The sequence below is a fragment of the Apteryx mantelli genome, unplaced genomic scaffold (assembly GCF_036417845.1).
Source record: "Apteryx mantelli isolate bAptMan1 unplaced genomic scaffold, bAptMan1.hap1 HAP1_SCAFFOLD_63, whole genome shotgun sequence".
NCBI lineage: Eukaryota > Metazoa > Chordata > Aves > Apterygiformes > Apterygidae > Apteryx > Apteryx mantelli.
The window spans coordinates 380,382-396,805 of NW_027118792.1; the positions used below are offsets into that span (position 1 = coordinate 380,382).

The following is a 16,424-nucleotide window of genomic DNA, read 5'->3' on the forward strand; positions in this document are numbered from 1 at the left end:
GCATCACTGTGAGGAGCCTGGCTCTTTATTCATGGTAAGTTTGCAATGGAGGAATGCTATGACATGCCCCTGAAGCCTTCCCTTCTCCAGGCTCAATAAGCCCATCTTCCTAACCTCTTCTCAGAGGGCAGGTGCTCCAGTTCCTTACTGTCTTGATGGTCCTCTGCTGAACTCACTCTGGTGTATTGATGTCTTTCTTTTATTGAAGGCACAAAACTGGATGCTGTATCTGGGTGTGGTCTAATGAGTGCTGAGCAAAGGATAGTCACTTCTCGGTGTGACGTGCTGCTCATTGTTGGGACCGGAGTGCAGACAGATGTGGCATGACCTTTCACTCATTGTGATCCATATGTTAGTGGGGAATCTGCTTCTAAATCATTCATAGATGACCTGATTCTGGGTCAGGGTTTTGTACATAGCGGAGGTGGTCCTTGACACAAGATTTTGCTGGTCATCTGAGGCAGGGTGGGGGTTTGGCCCCCAGCACATGCTGGGTAGCTGGGTGGCCTTCCCTTCAGTTCCTGCACAGCCAATCCTCCCTGCCACCACTGGTGGTGTGATAGGTGATAATTTGTTACATCAACTCGCGAAGTGATTTTATCATGAAACTAGGCGCTAAGTACCGGCTATCACCACAATGATTGTACTGAGACAGCAGAGCGATATTGCATTGTGAAATGTATGCGCGCAACCTGAAGGGCACCACGTACAATGCAGAGGAAGACGCCAGCTTTCATCCCGACCCCCCCAGCAACAGCCAGCGCAACCACAGAAGTTACAGGCATATAAGGGGACTGTGAGCGGGGGATTGCGCGCGCCGTTGGTGGAGCAGGAGACTCCCCGGCCGCCCAGTGCTGTTTTGCTTACTTGTGACTTGCTCAATTATTCTATTAAATTGGAATTTATGCAACCCGGCCCAAGTGGCTGTCAATTTGTCGCGTTTACCTATAACAGTGGTGAGGGCTGCAGCGGTGGAGGGGGAGGGTGCAAGCAGGAGGCCCTTTCTTGCATCAGGAGGGGTCCAGCTCCCATCTTGTTTTTATTCTTTACCTCCCCTGCTCAGGAGCTAGTTGACCTGAGAGCTTGAAAAGTCAGCTGCAACCCTCAGCCTCCCCTAGTGTGATGGTCACTGGGTCCAGCTCTAGCATGCCCCTCACCCTCTGCAGGTTGTGGGGTAGACCTGGCATCACTCTGCTGACTCTGCCATGGCAGATGGGCGAGCATGGGTGGCAGCCAGCCAGCCATTTCCACACAGTTTCAGCAGGTGGGCAGGCCTGGCCCCTGATGCTTAAGACTCATGAGCTGGGTAGAACTTGTCTTGATGGCAAACCGCCTGCCCCACCCCTGGGCCTGGTGCTACCCTACTCCTGTGGTGGTTTGGGAGAATGCTGAGCAAGGGGGAGGCATTGGGGTCAAGTACCAGTCTCTTTTATCTTTTCTTTCCTTCCCACACATTCTGGGCTTGGTAATAAGTGCGTCTCCCAAAGTGCTTGATGGCTGGACGGTGTATAGGGGAGACAGAGGCAGATGACGTGCATGGAATCTCCTTCCCTGGAAAGCTCACAGATCCTGGTGAGCCACGCCTGATCAGCCCCATGCAGCCACAGCTGCCTTCCTCCTGTGCAGTGAGAGAAGGGCTGCGGGGTGGTGAGGGCTTGCCTGGGCCCCCTGCTGCCTCGGGGTGCCAGGCAGCCTGAGGTCAGGGATTCTTCCTCAGCCCTAAGTGACATCTGGGCCCCAAAGTGAAGGAACAGCAACAGAGAAAAATAAAAAAAAAATAATAAAAGAAAAGAAAAGAAAAAGAAAACAGTGAGCAATTAGAGAAAGAGTGTAGATTAATAAACAGCACCTTTCCCTTCTGTAGGACAGTGTGTTGTTTTGTTTGTGAAGCAGTAAGTGGGTCTCCCAGGGAGCTTGGGGCAGGAGAAAGGGGAGGGCTGGGGGGAGGCAAAATGAAACCAAGGAGAAAACAGGGAAAAAAAAAAGGAAAAGAAAACAAAATAGAAAGCAAAGCAAAGAAAGCAAGAAAAAGGGAAGAGAGAGAAAATAAAATCCTCCAAGGAAACAAAAAATGGTTGGGGAACTCCCTGGGAGTGGCCAGCCTGCTGCATTTGCCTTGCAGCAGCCAGACACTCTATCCAGGTCCAGGAGGCTTTCGTTGGAGCAGGCAGGCAGTCTAAGTGGCTCTGGGAGGCTGCCTGCAGAGCAGCCAATTGGTCTATCCAGCTCCAGGACTTTGGAACGGTCAGCTGATCTACCCAGCTTCAGGAGGCCATCTTCAGGGCAGCCAGAAAGTCTACCCAGCTTGGTTTTCTGGAGCAGTCAGCTAGTCTACAGAGCTCTGGCAATTAGAAATAGTCATCAAATCTACCGGGTGACAGGCGCCACACAAGCAAGCATGGGACTCTGGATGGTGCAGCCCCTAGAAGAGGGGTTTGCTCTGGGGTGTTCCCCAAGAGTCAATGAACCCCAGGTGCACCATGACTGGAGCCACGACACTGTGGGGTTGCTGCAGCCTGGATGCACACCTTCTCGCGACCCCATGATTGACAAGTCCAGACAAAGGAGAAGTGACAGGGCAGACCCACACCAAAAACATCTCAGTGCTGTGGAGCCATTCCCCTCAGAACGACCTGTTAATGGGCGCATTGTTACCCACTGAGCAGTGCTGTGGGCTGAGCAGGAGGCTACCTGTTGAGATGCACACTGTTATTGACATACTGCTTTTGTATACCTGTGGGCTGGCATTGTTTTGACTGGCTGTGGTGGAGCGCAACTACCTCCCCCCGCCCCATCTGGGGCCCAAAGTGTGGTGGAGCACAACTACTCTGCCCCCCCACCCCATCCATCTCAGGCCCCAGCTGACCGCAAATAACTGACAGCACCCAGGGCTGACCAGGAGGAACTAGGTGATACTGGTTGCAACTGATGAGGCCAGAAATGGGCATGAGATCAGCAAAAAAGGGTATATTTTCCCCAACACGGCATGAGGTCAGCAAAAAAAGTACATCTCCACACCAAATATTGTATGACCATTAGTCAAACTCTATGCCCATAAATAGCGCTGCAGGCTAAAGCCCGTTGAGCTCTCCTGCACGGCAGCAGGCTGCACGGCGGTGAATCTCCTCTTGAGTTGGGATGTCTCTCAAGGTTACTCTTCTGGAGTTAAGAGAACCTCTGACAAGAAACCGTTGGAGTGGTAAGAATAGAATACTAATAACCTCCCCTGCCTGCGACACTGGCTATAAAAGAGAGGAAGCCACATATGTTTGTTGTGGACTGGAACCCACTCTCAGCTGGCCTGTGGACCTAGGACCCACCCATCAATGGGAATACCCCTGATGTCAACAGCGTGGTGAGGAGAAACCGGGGAAAATTAGACCAGAAGGGTGCCCAAAAGGTGTGAGAGCAGTCACTGTACTGTGCACCCATTGTTAGAGAATCTGGGGAAAACTATACCAGAGGGGTGGCCCTCGAGGAAATGGTGAGAGTCATCATTGTATCATGCATCCATGATTGAACTGTAAAGCTCATATGTGTATATATATTCAGTTCTGTTATAGTTTCAGCTTTACTATACTTTTATCTTTGTTATAGCCTCTTATCTTTAATAAATTCTCACACTTGACAAATGATGATCTCTCGAGTTCAGCACAACTAACCCTGGAATCCAAGTGAAACCCGGATGCCCCTCTAGTGGCATGTCACACCTGGCTCCAGGATTTCAGTGTAGTGAGCAGATCTCCCCAGCTCTGGGAGACTTTCCTCAGAGTGGTGAGCAGGTCTACCCAGGTCCAGGAGGCCATCTTCATAGCAGCCTGCTGGTCTACGCAGCTTCAGGATTTTGAATGGTAAGCTGGCCTACCTGACTCCAGAAGGCTGTGGGAAGTCACAGTGCACGGGTCCACCTTTGGAACGGTCATGAGGTCTACTCAGTTCTAATGGGACTTAGTCGCATTTGGGGTGTTTGTTAGAGGTTTGGTGCAGAGGCAAGCAAGGAAGAGAGGAAGAAAATAACCAGCAGTGGATGATGATCAAGTCAGAGGCTGACTGAGTGAACTTAGCCCTGAAGAGTCCATGGGAACAAGAGGTTGCTTCCAAGGGTGCTGAGAGAATAGGCCGAAGACATAGTGAGGATGCTCTGTATCACCTTTGAAAGGTCATGGAGATTGGGGGGGGGTACCTGACAAGTGGCCAAAAGAGCATGTGTCATTCATCTTCAAAAAGGCCCAAAAGAATGATCAAGGGAACTAAAGGCTGTTTAACCACACTTTGGTGAGGGGTTTGTCATAGAGCGTGTCCTGTTGAATCACATTTGAGAGTACACAAAGGAGAAAGTGACTGGGAACAGACAGCATGGATTTACCTGGGGTAGATCATGCTCAGCCAACCTCATTCACATCTGGAGTACTGTGTCCAGTTCTGGGCTGCCCAATACAAGAGAGACATGGCACTACTGGAGAGAGTCCAGTGAAGGGCTCCAAAGATGATTAGGGGACTGGAGCATCTCTCATGAGGAAAGGCTGAGAGAGCTGGGCCTGTTCAGCCTGGAGAAGAGAAGGCTGAGAGGGTATCTTATCAATGTATACAGGTATCTAAAGGGAGGGTGTCAAGAGGATGGGACCAGACTCTTTTCAGTAGTGCCCAGAGACAGGACATGAGGCAACGGGCACAAACTGAAACACAGACAGTTCCATCTCAATATGAGGAGAAACTTCCTCACTGTGAGGGCAACAGAGCACTGGACCAGGTTTCCCAGAGAGCTTGTGGAGTCTCCTTCTCTGGAGATATTCCAAACTCATCTGGACTCAATCCTGCACAATGTGTTCTAGGTGACCCTGCTTCCAGCCTCAACCATTCTGTGATTCTGTGATTCTGTGATTGCCTTCTATGACGAAATGACTGGATTTCTGGATGAGAGAAGAACAGTAGATGTCAACTACCTTGACTTTAGTAAGGCTTTTAACACCATCTGCCACAATATTCTTGTACCCACAGAAGGTCCTTACCATCTAAATGGGTGGATAAGTAGGCTGAAAAAAAATGGTTGAATGTTCAGGCTCAGTAAGTCACGGCATGAGCGTAATTGAGTTATGATACCTTCTGGAGCATTGGTGGAGGACTGAGTTGGATAAAGAGACGAAACAAAATCCCATCTGGCCAGCTGCTTGGTCTCTGCACTCACCTAACACCAAATCATCTCTGGAGAGAGAAGTAGTGAAGTGACAAAATCATTCCCAGCACAGTCTAGAACCCTTGCAGTGTGGATGGTCAGGAAAACTGGACTCCAGAGCAAAACAGGGAATGATCCATAGTGACAAATTAAACATATCCGTACATTCTAGTATGCCTAAGATCCTTTGCAGATCCAATAAAATCCAGAAGTATTTAAAGACCATTAAGGGTTAAGTGGGTTAATTACATCACTATACATGATTTTTTTTTCCTTACTGAAATCAATAAAAGAAAGATGAATGGAGATTTACAGGAAGAAGTACTTCTCTTTGGCACCTGAAAAATGCTGTGTGCCTAGAGGTGCTTACATTTTCTGCTGAATGTAGTGCTGAGTCTGGTGTTAGGTGTGTTAAAGCATACTTCAGCAAGGACAAATGCAAAGTCCTGACCTTGGGAAGGAAGAATCCCTCCCACAATACAGGCATGCGACTGCCTGTCTGGGGAGCTGCTCTGCAGAAAAGGGACGGGGGGATCCTGGCCGAGTGTGAGCTGAACGTGAGCCTGCAGCGTACTCTGGCAGCAAAGAAGGCCAACAGCATGCAGGGCTGTATTAACAGAAGCACAGCCAGGAGACCAAGGGAAGTGATTATCCACCTCTATTCAGTACTTGCTAGTCTGTATCTAGATACTGCATCCAGTTTTGCTCTCTCTCTCTCTCTCTCTCTCTCACACACACACACACACACACACACACACCCCTCCATACAGGGGGAGATGTGGAGAAACTTGGACGAGTTCAGTGGAGGGCTACCCAGATGGTCTAGGGCTGAAGCACTTATCCTATGAGGAGAGGCTGAGGAGGCTGGGATTGTTCAGCCTGGAGAAGGGAAGGCTTCAGGGGGACCTGACAGCAGCCTTTGGATGCTTACCAAGAGGTCACCAAGAAGACAGAGCCACACTCTTTGTCACGGTGCATGGTGGAGGATGAGATACAATGGGTAGAAGCCACTGTTGAGCTCCTTGCTGGTGGGAGGGGCCGCTGTTCTTCAGCTCTCCAGACTCCTTGGACGTAGCTGTACGTCCATAGGCCAGAGGGTGATCAACTGCTGTGTTCCAAAGCAGCACTCCCGGGCACCTCCAGCACATGTGGCTGGCTCATGAGAAAAGGGTAGGGCAGCTCCCAAGGGCAGGTAGGGGCAGCTCCTAAACTGGTTCTTTAGAAAACCTTTTTTCTTTCCCGTTTGGTGCAGGAGTCTCCCAGTAGCTCTCTGGCAGCTCCACAAGTCTCTGCCAGGTATCAGGAACCATGGAGATCCCGAGCCAGTGGCAGGTTCCAGCAGCTGTTGCCCACTTGCAAGAGGGTTAAGCTGGACACTGCAGCATGGGAAGGCCCAATGCCAGTTCCAGTTCATGCCATTTGAATGCAGATGGCTGGTGGTGCCCTGTGCACCTCCACCAGCCACCACAGGCTTCAAAGACCTTGACTGGTTCCCTGTCACAGGGAATGTGGCAGTGCAGGTGCTGAGGCCAGAGACGTAACCTCTCCTGCATGCCGATCTATACCCACCCACACAGTCTGCTGAGGCGTTCCGGGAGCCCTCTGGCAGGTCAGTGCTTCTCTGCTCCCCATCGTGGGAGTGTAGGGGTGCCAATGTTCATGCTGTAGTGGACACTCTCTTGGAGATGCTGATTCACACCCATATGCAGTGCCTGCTGCTGGTCCCTCCTCAGGAGCTATGCTGGCCACCTGAGCTGGCTCACGACTTGAACGTTTGTTTTCCCCAACCGATGAGGCCACTTGGGTTGTGTCAGAGAGGGCTGCCAGCAGGTCAGCTCTTCTTTGCTCACTGTCATAGAGGGCTTGGGGCTGTAGAGTGTTCAGGTAGGGTGGTGTCCTCTCCAGTTGGATTCCTGTCATATTCGAGGTGCTACCCACTGGAGCAAGGGTGGGCAGGCATGTGCCCTCCCACTTTCCTTGGGCTTTGTCACTGAATCAAGCTTTCTGATTCTGGAGGGAGATCCACTGAACCTGCACCAGGCAGTAGCCAGGTTTCTAAGCAGGGCTTTCCACTTCCCCCTCAGCAGATGACCGTGTCCCTCTATTCAACATATATAAAGCTGAAAATCCCAGGCTAGGAAGCACATTTGAGTGATGTGAAGACCTCCCTTAGGCACCTCTGCACTCTCTGAATCCAAATGTTTCTGTAAGGCTTGGGGTGGAGTTCATCTGGAGCCCACATTTGTATTATAGACAGTTGGCTAATGCCATCATCAAGCAGGAAGTGAGAGATTTGGTTCCAGGAAATGTTCTGCTGGAGGGAGTTGCAGCTCACAGATGCAGTGTCTCAAAAGAGTCACACATGGAGGGGGTGTTTGATAAATAGCCACATAAATAGAAATCATTAAATTTGGTTGACCTAATCCCACTCTTAAAATTAGGCAGGATGAATTCCAACCACGGAAAAGATCTAAAATAAGCCAATGGGAAGCCACTCTGAGCTACCTCACCTTCTCTTGGCATGGTTATCCTCAGAAAGTCTGAGCCCTCAGAGCCCTGCCTGTAGAAGCATTGTAGGAATATGCCTGTGACTTGTGCCTCTGTGTGGTGGTGGGGGTAAGGCACTTGGAGTGCCATAGCGTTATGCCAGTGTACATCAAACAAAGATTTGGGGGGGGGAGGGGAAGTGCTGTTCTGAAACCTTATGTAAGAAAGAGGTTAAATATTGAGAAGTTGTAGCTAATTTGTGAAATAAGAGACTGTCAGGAATAAAATTAAAGAATTTTAGTTTATCATCGTCAAGAAGAAGAAGAAGAAGAAGAAGAAGAAGAAGAAGAAAAAGAAGAAGAAAAAGAAGAATTCTATTAGAGCGTTGTGCTGTTCTTGTAGTGGTTAGTAGCACTAATTCCAAGACTTCCTTGAGAGCTTCTGAATTTTTCTTTGACTCCAAACTACACCCTGCTTAGATCCTGAAAGGACTACCTCAAACCTCTACAACCTCCTCTCCGCCCAGCTCTTTTTTCTCTAGGACACTTCCTCATCACTTTATCACACTGTCTACCCTTTATTTTTAAGTTGAGTAAAGTTACAGTAATCCCTCACAAAGCCTTTCCTGCAGAAGTCTTCTCTACGTGCTGATCTGATTTGTATCACCTCATATTATGTACAGCTCCATCCTCCTTCTGTGCAGCTCCATTGGATGTTTCTTTCATGCCCATTCGCCTTCACAACCTTTTTTGTATTGCAAGCATACTGAATGCCTTCTAAAGTAAACCATGTATCCCACAACTTCACCCCTTTCCAAGTGCCGGGTGTGATTCTTCCATTCTTGGTCGAGAAAATGTGTAAAGCTTCCCAGAATCACAGAATGGTTGAGGTTGGAAGGGACCTCTGGAGATCATCTAGTCCAACCCCCCTGCTCAAGCAGGGTCACCTACAGCACGTTGCACTGGATCCTGTCCAGGCGTGTTTTGAATATCTCCAGAGAAGGAGACTCCACAGCCTCTCTGGGCAACCTCTTCCAGTGCTCTGTCACCCTAACAATAAAAGATTTTTTCCTCATGTTCAGATGGAACTGTCTGTGTTTCAGTTTGTGCCTGTTGCCTCGCGTCCTGTCTCTGGGCACCACTGAAAAGAGTCTGGCCCCATCCTCTTGACACCCTACCTTCAGATACTAATACACACTGATAAGATTCCCCTCTCAGTCTTCTCTTCTCCAGGCTGAACAGGCTCAGCTCTCTCAGTCTTTCCTCATATGAGAAATGCTCCAGTCCCCTAATCATCTTAGTAGCCCTTTGCTGGAGTTGTTCCAGTTGCCCTATGTCTCTCTTGTATGGGGGAGCCCAGAACTGGATACAGTACTGCAGCTGTGGCCTCAGCAGGGCTGAGTAGAGGGGGAGGATCACCTCCCTCCGCCTGCTGGCAACGTTACCTGCTGCTATGATGCTCAGGATACCATTGCCACCTTTGCCACCAGGCACATTGCTGGTTCACGGTCCACCAGCACTCCCAGGTCCTTCTCTGCTGAGATGCTTTCCAGCAGGTCAACCCCCAACCTGTCCTAGTGCATGGGGTTATTCCTCCCCAGGGGCAGGACCCTGCCCTTGCCTTTGTTGAACTTCACGAGGTTCCTCTCCGCCCACCTCTCCAGCCTGTCGAGGTCCCTCTGAATGGTAGTGCGGCACCTTGAGTAGGCAATGCCAATGTTATCAGCATGACCAATACGAGGCATGGTTCCCCATCCTGAAGTACATATCTAAAATGGGTCAGAAGAAGGGTGATCTCAGAACTCAAAACCCACCCCTTGAGTGTTCAGATGGCATGGACACTGCTGATTTCCCTCTCTAGAGAGTGTCAGAGGCTGGGTCCGCTTCTATGGAGAGAAGTCTTGCCCTGAAGCCTCAGGCCTGGGGATATCTCAGATGGTTCTTCTTGGCAGCCCAGTCAGTGCCTGATGTAGTTTACTTGGTGCTTTTCTGTGACTACCCTTCCCCTTGTGCACCACCCCCCCAGTCCCTGCACACACACACACACACACACACACACACATGCATGCACAGAAATCATAAAAATGCAAACATTTCATAAAAGATTGTCATAAAGAACCTTAGTAGAACCAACAGCAAACTGTCCCCTCCTAAGATCTCTGGAGGAAGCCAGAGAAGTTGTAATAAGCACCAGAAAATGCCAGGAAGTCCAAGGCTTCTTCTGAGGGGCCAATGGGTCACAGCTGAGAGGCAGTGTTTGCCACTGTGTAGGGCTGGGATAGGAGTGCAGGAAAAGAGCTGTGTGCATGTAGGAATGTGGCTGGTACAGGCAGGATGGAGAACACAGAGCATGCGGTGGTCATGTTTAAGAAGAAGGATGTGCAGTTCACTGCTGGGATATAGCATGAATTTGAGGACACAAGCAAGTTTGGGACTGGAACATCTTAGGTGACTGAGGAGCATTAGCAGGGCTTGGAAAGAAGCCAAATGGCTTGTTGGGGAGCTCAGACACCAGCAAATTGCAGAAGCCCATAGCTTTGTTTTTCAGGCAACACCCAATGGGCATGGAGACGGTGCTGTAAAGTGAGGGAGACCTGGAGTGAAAAAAGTCAAAGTAAGGTGAGCAACTGGGACAATCATCGCCTTGGTCATCCATACTGGCTCACTAATCTCATTCTTGTCCCTCCTGTGTTTAGGAATGACTTCCATGAACATTTGCTCCAAAACCTTCCCAGGAACTGAGGTAAGGCTGGCAGGCCTCTAGTTCCCTGGATCTCCCTTGATGCCCTTCTTTCAAATGGGGATGACATGGGCCTTTTAGCAAGCATCAGGAACCTTCCTGATCACTCTTGTCTTTCCAAGATGATTGAGGGTGGGCTTGCAATGACATCAGCCAGCTGTCCAGCACATGCAGAGCCATCAAGTCTGGTGCCATGGGATTGGCACATATGCCTCCTTTCATAATCCCCTTGGCTCCTTCATTGTCCCAGGATGCTACATCAAGGGGAAAGAAGATAGACAAACAGAGAGTTATGCAACAGATTCCCAGATCAAGTCACTAACAAGCAGCTAACTTCATCCATCTGCACAGCCCTCCCTTTCATGCTCTCCCAGCTGCCTCCCCTGCTTCCTCCCCCATACCATAAGGAGTTTGGAGCTCCCCAGTGCCCATATCCACCCACACACAGCCAGCTGCACTGACCCTGGACAGTGGTCAGTAGAGAAGAAACACCAAGCCAGAAAGGGAAAGGCTTGGGGACTTTCCTCCTTCTGTGGCCTTCCAGACGTTGGCACAGAGTCTTCATTCAGCATCCTACTCTCACTGGCTTCCACAGAAAAAAAAAACAGAGAGGCAATGGTCAAGTTACCATTCTGTGATTGAACGTGAGGCTTCATTTGGAAGGCTTTCTTCCCTTCTTGTCATACTCAATTTCCATACTCATACGCATCCTGTCTGGTCTGTGGTCTCAACCATGAGGACTCCTGATGGGGTCCTGGAGGGATTTTCTTGTGGGAATTCCTTTTCTACCTGAAGGAAAATAAAGGCGTGTGTGTGTGGCAGGACTGCAAAGCAAACTTCTCCCAGGCCACTTGCAGCATCATTACATTCTCTCCCCAAGACCCACTGCTCCCTCCTCCACCTCACAGCACCCCACTCTAGCTCCTTCAGCAGCCTTTCAGCAGCCTTTCAGCAGTGAACCGATGTGTCCCTGCTGAATATGACAACAATGACAGCTGTGACATCCCAGTGCACCTGCTGCAGGGCTGCAGCTGGACACAGCCAACCCTGACAGCACTAGCTCAGAGCCACCCCAAAGGCCATCAGTGCCAAAGGAAGCAAGGACCAGAAGATGTTTTGGAGCTATGCCCATAAGGGGTCATTGATATCTCTCATCAGAGCCCATGGGATTGTGGGTGTTGAACATCTGGCCCAATGAGCTATTGGAAGCCAACACCGCTTCATTGAAACTGTTTCCAGAAAATGAATTGTCCCAAGCTTGAAAACAGGTATGCAGGCTGCGTGACAAGCTCAGAGGACTTTTCATCTTGTTGAGGTTTGGCCCCCTTCTCCATCTGAAGCAAGGTAGGGGCATTTGGCTTTTTAAAGCACAGTTTCCCAAGACCGCTCTTTCTGGTATTTCAGTGGATGTTCTGGATGGCCTGGGAATCTTACATGGACAAAGGAATGAAATATATGGGAAGGAAAGAAAGAGGAAGGAAAGCGTGTTCCCAGAAAGCAGGACTTTGTCATAAATATGCACTCCAGATTAAAACACCTCTTTCTTGCAGAGCTCAAGCTTAATGCCGCCTTCTTAGTACATGGGAAATCAAATGTTTTCCATTCCTATCAAAAGGTTCTAAACACAGCCACATTTCACAGCTAGAAGGAGCCACTGGAGGTTTCTGCCACAGCTGTCCTTGGAGCAGAAGGAAAGAATCACTGGGGACATGTAGAACTGGCATCTTAGCCACTAACGCTGACACACAGAACCTGTACATAAACAATTGGAAATCAGTGCTGGATCAAATTAACAATGATAATGAGGTGAACCTGGTCCTCTTCTCTGGTTCACAAACCTGAAACCTCTGAATTGCAGAAATGAGAAGGAATTAACCTTAAATGTGGAAATGTGCCTTAACCGCAAGGGCCCTCATCTGCTGTAGTGCTTTGTTTGCCACCACTCAGATGAGCACTTAACACTTTCAGTGTGGTGATCCTGGAGAAAATCAAAACCTGTGCACTGGCGACCAAAGACCGTGCTTTGAAAAAGGCAAAGGACCACTGTAGGAATATGGCATCATGGGGGCCATCTCTGTTCCCCATTGCTTGGCAATGGTGGAATAGATGGTTGGAGCTGTGCCCGTCCCCACCCTCCCTGCTGCTGGGATGCCTGCGGTGTAGCCCCACTGCATGGAGAATGAGACAGTGTGTGGCACTCTCCTCCCCATCCCAGAACCCCCTGGGCAGGGATCCAAAGGGCAGAGGAAGGAGTTGGGGGAGATGGGGCAGGCATGGAGCACACACCTCTTCCCACAACAAGCACCATCCCCAGACACCTGTGAACCCCTCCTACCCTCCTGGGCCTAGAGCTTGCCTGCTTCACTGACTGATTTGGGCCCATGAACATGAGCTGACCTCGTGATGAGTTCCTAGATTGCTTCTCCTCCTTGGGTCATGCTGGCTTTCAAAGGCCAGTTGTGTCCGTAATGGACATGGTAGGGACGCAGCCACCCGCAGCATGTGCAGACTTTGTACCTGCCCTCCTGCTGGCAACGAGATCATTACATGTGCCCTCCTGACAGCAGAGGCAGACACTGAGGCTTGCATCCCCCCATCAGACCGTTGTTAATTTGGATGTACACTGCCTGTTCATGAAGCAGAAAAAAACCTTAGTGAAAGATTTACAGCAGGACTTAGAGGAACTAGCTATTCTAACCAGTCGTAATTCATATGATGGAGGCAGAGCAAGAGTGGGAATTAAATGGTGGCAGGGCAGGGACCAATCCCTACCCCGTAGAAGTAGACTGTGAGCTCTTTGAAAGTATGGGGTCAGCACAGCTGGCTCATGAATTGCTCCAGCTCTCGGGTGAGGTGGTGTAGACTTACAGCAGCACCAGAGCAAGGGAAATCTCTCACTCACATGCAAAGTGCTTTAATGTGCTACAAGAAATACAGCTGAGAAGGGCTGGGAGCAGGCAGAAGCTAGTCTGGCCTCCAAAGTACCTTTGGACACTGTAAAAAGCATCTGTGCTGGAGCTTTGTTCTTGATCAAGAGACCAAAAAACCCCTTACCTCCTTCAGCATAACCCAAGAGGTTCTCAGGAGCCCTCTAAATGTGCAGCACTGCATAAAGATCTGGCTGCGGGAGGATATAATGCCCCATTCTCTCTCAGTATTTTCTTTAGCCTAAGATGAAATTCCACAGATTAGGAGCAGTGGGGAACAGTGGGAGACTGCTGAACTTTAGTCATTTGCCCATCAGACAGGTTCTCTTCCCGCTGATTTCCTCTGGCTAGCAAAGGAAAGCCACTGGCTGTGAGGGCAGTATTCTTTGTTTTCTTATGTCTCTTGATGAAGGAGGCTGTTTTGCAAGAGCTAAGCATTAACATTGGTCAGCTACCTCAGTCTAAAAGCATGCAAGCAAAACCCCACTATGGTCCTTGGCAATTTGTCACGGGAGGAATATGTGCAATGCTTTTGCCCCAGAGAGGAGTTTGCCTGTGGCCCAGAGGACAAGGACTGTGAGCTTCCTCAGCTGATGCTACAGTACCATCATCTGTCTGCATAGCATGTGTCTATCTGCTCCTTTCCCTGATGGCAGTGGAGACTTGGGAGTTTCTATCTCTCCTCGCTCCTTGTTCCAAATCATAAGCTGCACCCAAAGTTGTGCTAACACATTTGCGCAGCCATATGGAAAATAGATAAGTAGATGTATCTAAGCTAAAAGTATCATTTGATTCAGACACCCTGCTGAAAAAGGGCAAAGAGCTCCGATCTGCCTTCACCTGCTTATTTAGCAACATCCTGAGTAAAGAAAAGATCTGTCCTGCTGCATGCAGGGAAAGAGAGGCAGTAGGGTTTGGGCTAAAAATATCTGTCTGCACAAAACCTGTACATCCATGAAATCCTTATCTGAATGAGGACAAGTTTGAAACTCTCAAATTCAGCCTAACTACACAGGCCAGAGGAGGAAACCAAATGAGTAGTCTTGTGTTTGCTAAAGCATTAACTTCTTCTAGGAGTACGTAGGGTGAAGGGATAATTTTCCTTAGAATGGAAGAAGTGTTCCTGCAAAATACACTTAGGCTGCTTAGATGAAGAGCCCAAAGGAGCTGGGTCCTTAGAGCATAGCAATCTAGAATATCCTTGGCATTTCTATTTCAAAACTTTCCCTCTGATAAATGAGCTTAAAGCATCCCTCAAAGAACTTGTTGTGGATGAGAGCCAGTGCCATTGTTTGATTTCACCTCAGTGCTAAGGGTGCAGAGAAGTCAAAATCTGAAGATACATGCCCAGAAAATACCCTGGAGGGAGGGGATAGGGACAGACAGTACACAGGGATTGGCAGCCTTCCGTTCACTCCCAACAGTGTCACTTGTCTTGGGAATCAATCTGCCGCCTGCATAGCTTTCTCAAAGCATTTTTCATGTCCTCATTCCTAAAGGTATAGATAATGGGGTTCATCAGAGGGGTAATGGCCGTGAAGAAAACTGACACGACTTTGTCTGCAGCTAAACTCTTGGCTGGCCTGAGATAGATGAAAATGCAGTGTCCCAGGAAAAGTGTCACCACTGTCAGGTGAGCAGCACAGGTAGATAATGCCTTGTGTTGCCCTTCCGAGAGATGGTTCCTTAGTGAGACCAAAATGACCACATAGGAAGTCACCAGCACCAGGAAGCAGACCACAGAGATGAGGCCTGAGTTGGAGACAAGGAGCATTTCTAAGATATGGGTGTTTGTGCAGGCCAACTTAATGACCAAAGGGACATCGCAAAAGAAGTTGTCAATGGCACTGGGACCACAGTATGGGAGATTGAGGGTCAGGGCAGTGAGGGACACAGAATGTATCAGCCCTCCCATCCACATGACTGTGGCCAGCTGGAGGCACCTCTTCCGGCTCATGATGGTGCCATAATGCATGGGGTTGCAGATGGCTAGGTAGCGATCATAGGCCATGATGGTGAGGAGAAAGATCTCTGTGCAGGCAAAGAGGTGGAGGAAGAACATCTGTGCCACACACTCCTCAAAGGAGATGCTCTTCTTGTCTACCAGGAAGTCAGCCAGCATCTTGGGCATCACCACTGAGGAGTGGCAGACGTCAATGACAGAGAGGTTGCTGAGGAAGAAGTACATGGGACTGTGCAGACGCTGGTCATGTGCAATCGTGAAGATGATGAGCATGTTGCCCAAAATAATCAGCATGTAGATGACCACGAAGAAGGTGAAGAGGGCCAGCTCTACAGCATGGTTGGTGGTGAGGCCCGAGAGGAAGAACTCACTCACTCTAGTGTGATTCTGCCACACCATGTTTACTGCTGCGTTGCACCTAGGAGAAAGGACACGGTGAAAGGAGAATTAAATTTATGGTATGAGAGGACAGAACATGATGACAATCATACAAACTTGAGCTATATGGAGGAATAAAGACAGAACAGCCTAACAGTTTCACCCAAAAGGTGATGCCTAATATTAACAGAAGTATTCAAGCTTGAAGGACAAGCGAGTACTGGAACAGGTTTCCAAAGGAGACTGTGGGCTTTCTTCAGTTTCCAGACAATGCAATGCAAGCTGACTTACTTCTCTGACTTACTCAGGAGCTATCAAGTTGCAGGAAGATTTACCTCCTGGCAGAATGTACCTAGGATCCATCTTTCCTGATTCCAGGTGTCTAGTTTAAGCTACCTGTCTGCAATTGTCAGACATAAAAGGGATGAATCTGTGCCTGCAGTTATTCCTCTTCCTTCACTGTAGAGGAAACCAAATGATTAGTGGAAGACTTCTGTGTTGGGCATTGCAGTTTAGTGAGATGACATCTGAATAGACTTCAGGGAAGTCACTGCTAACTTCTTCATAGATCTCATAGACTGGGGATTTAGGCTTTCACTAAAAGATCATTTTTACGACCTTAGATACTTGTTGCTGCTGTTTGCTGAGTCTTGCCTGGTTTTCCAACCTCCTCCCAAAAGTAAGAACACCCAGCACAGTCTCCAAATGTGGTATGACACCACCTTTTCCTGCTAGGTAGCTTTCTGCAAATTCATTT

At 49.1% G+C, this 16,424-nt stretch overlaps 1 protein-coding gene across 1 annotated transcript; it reads right to left on the bottom strand.

Moving 5' to 3' along the window:
- Positions 1–14,752: 14,752 nt before the first annotated feature.
- On the bottom strand, positions 14,753–15,688 carry LOC136996645 (olfactory receptor 4E1-like). The gene has a single exon (XM_067317533.1). The coding sequence runs from the start codon at positions 15,686–15,688 to the stop codon at positions 14,753–14,755; it is 936 nt and encodes a 311-aa protein (XP_067173634.1).
- Between the last annotated feature and the right edge of the window lie 736 nt (positions 15,689–16,424).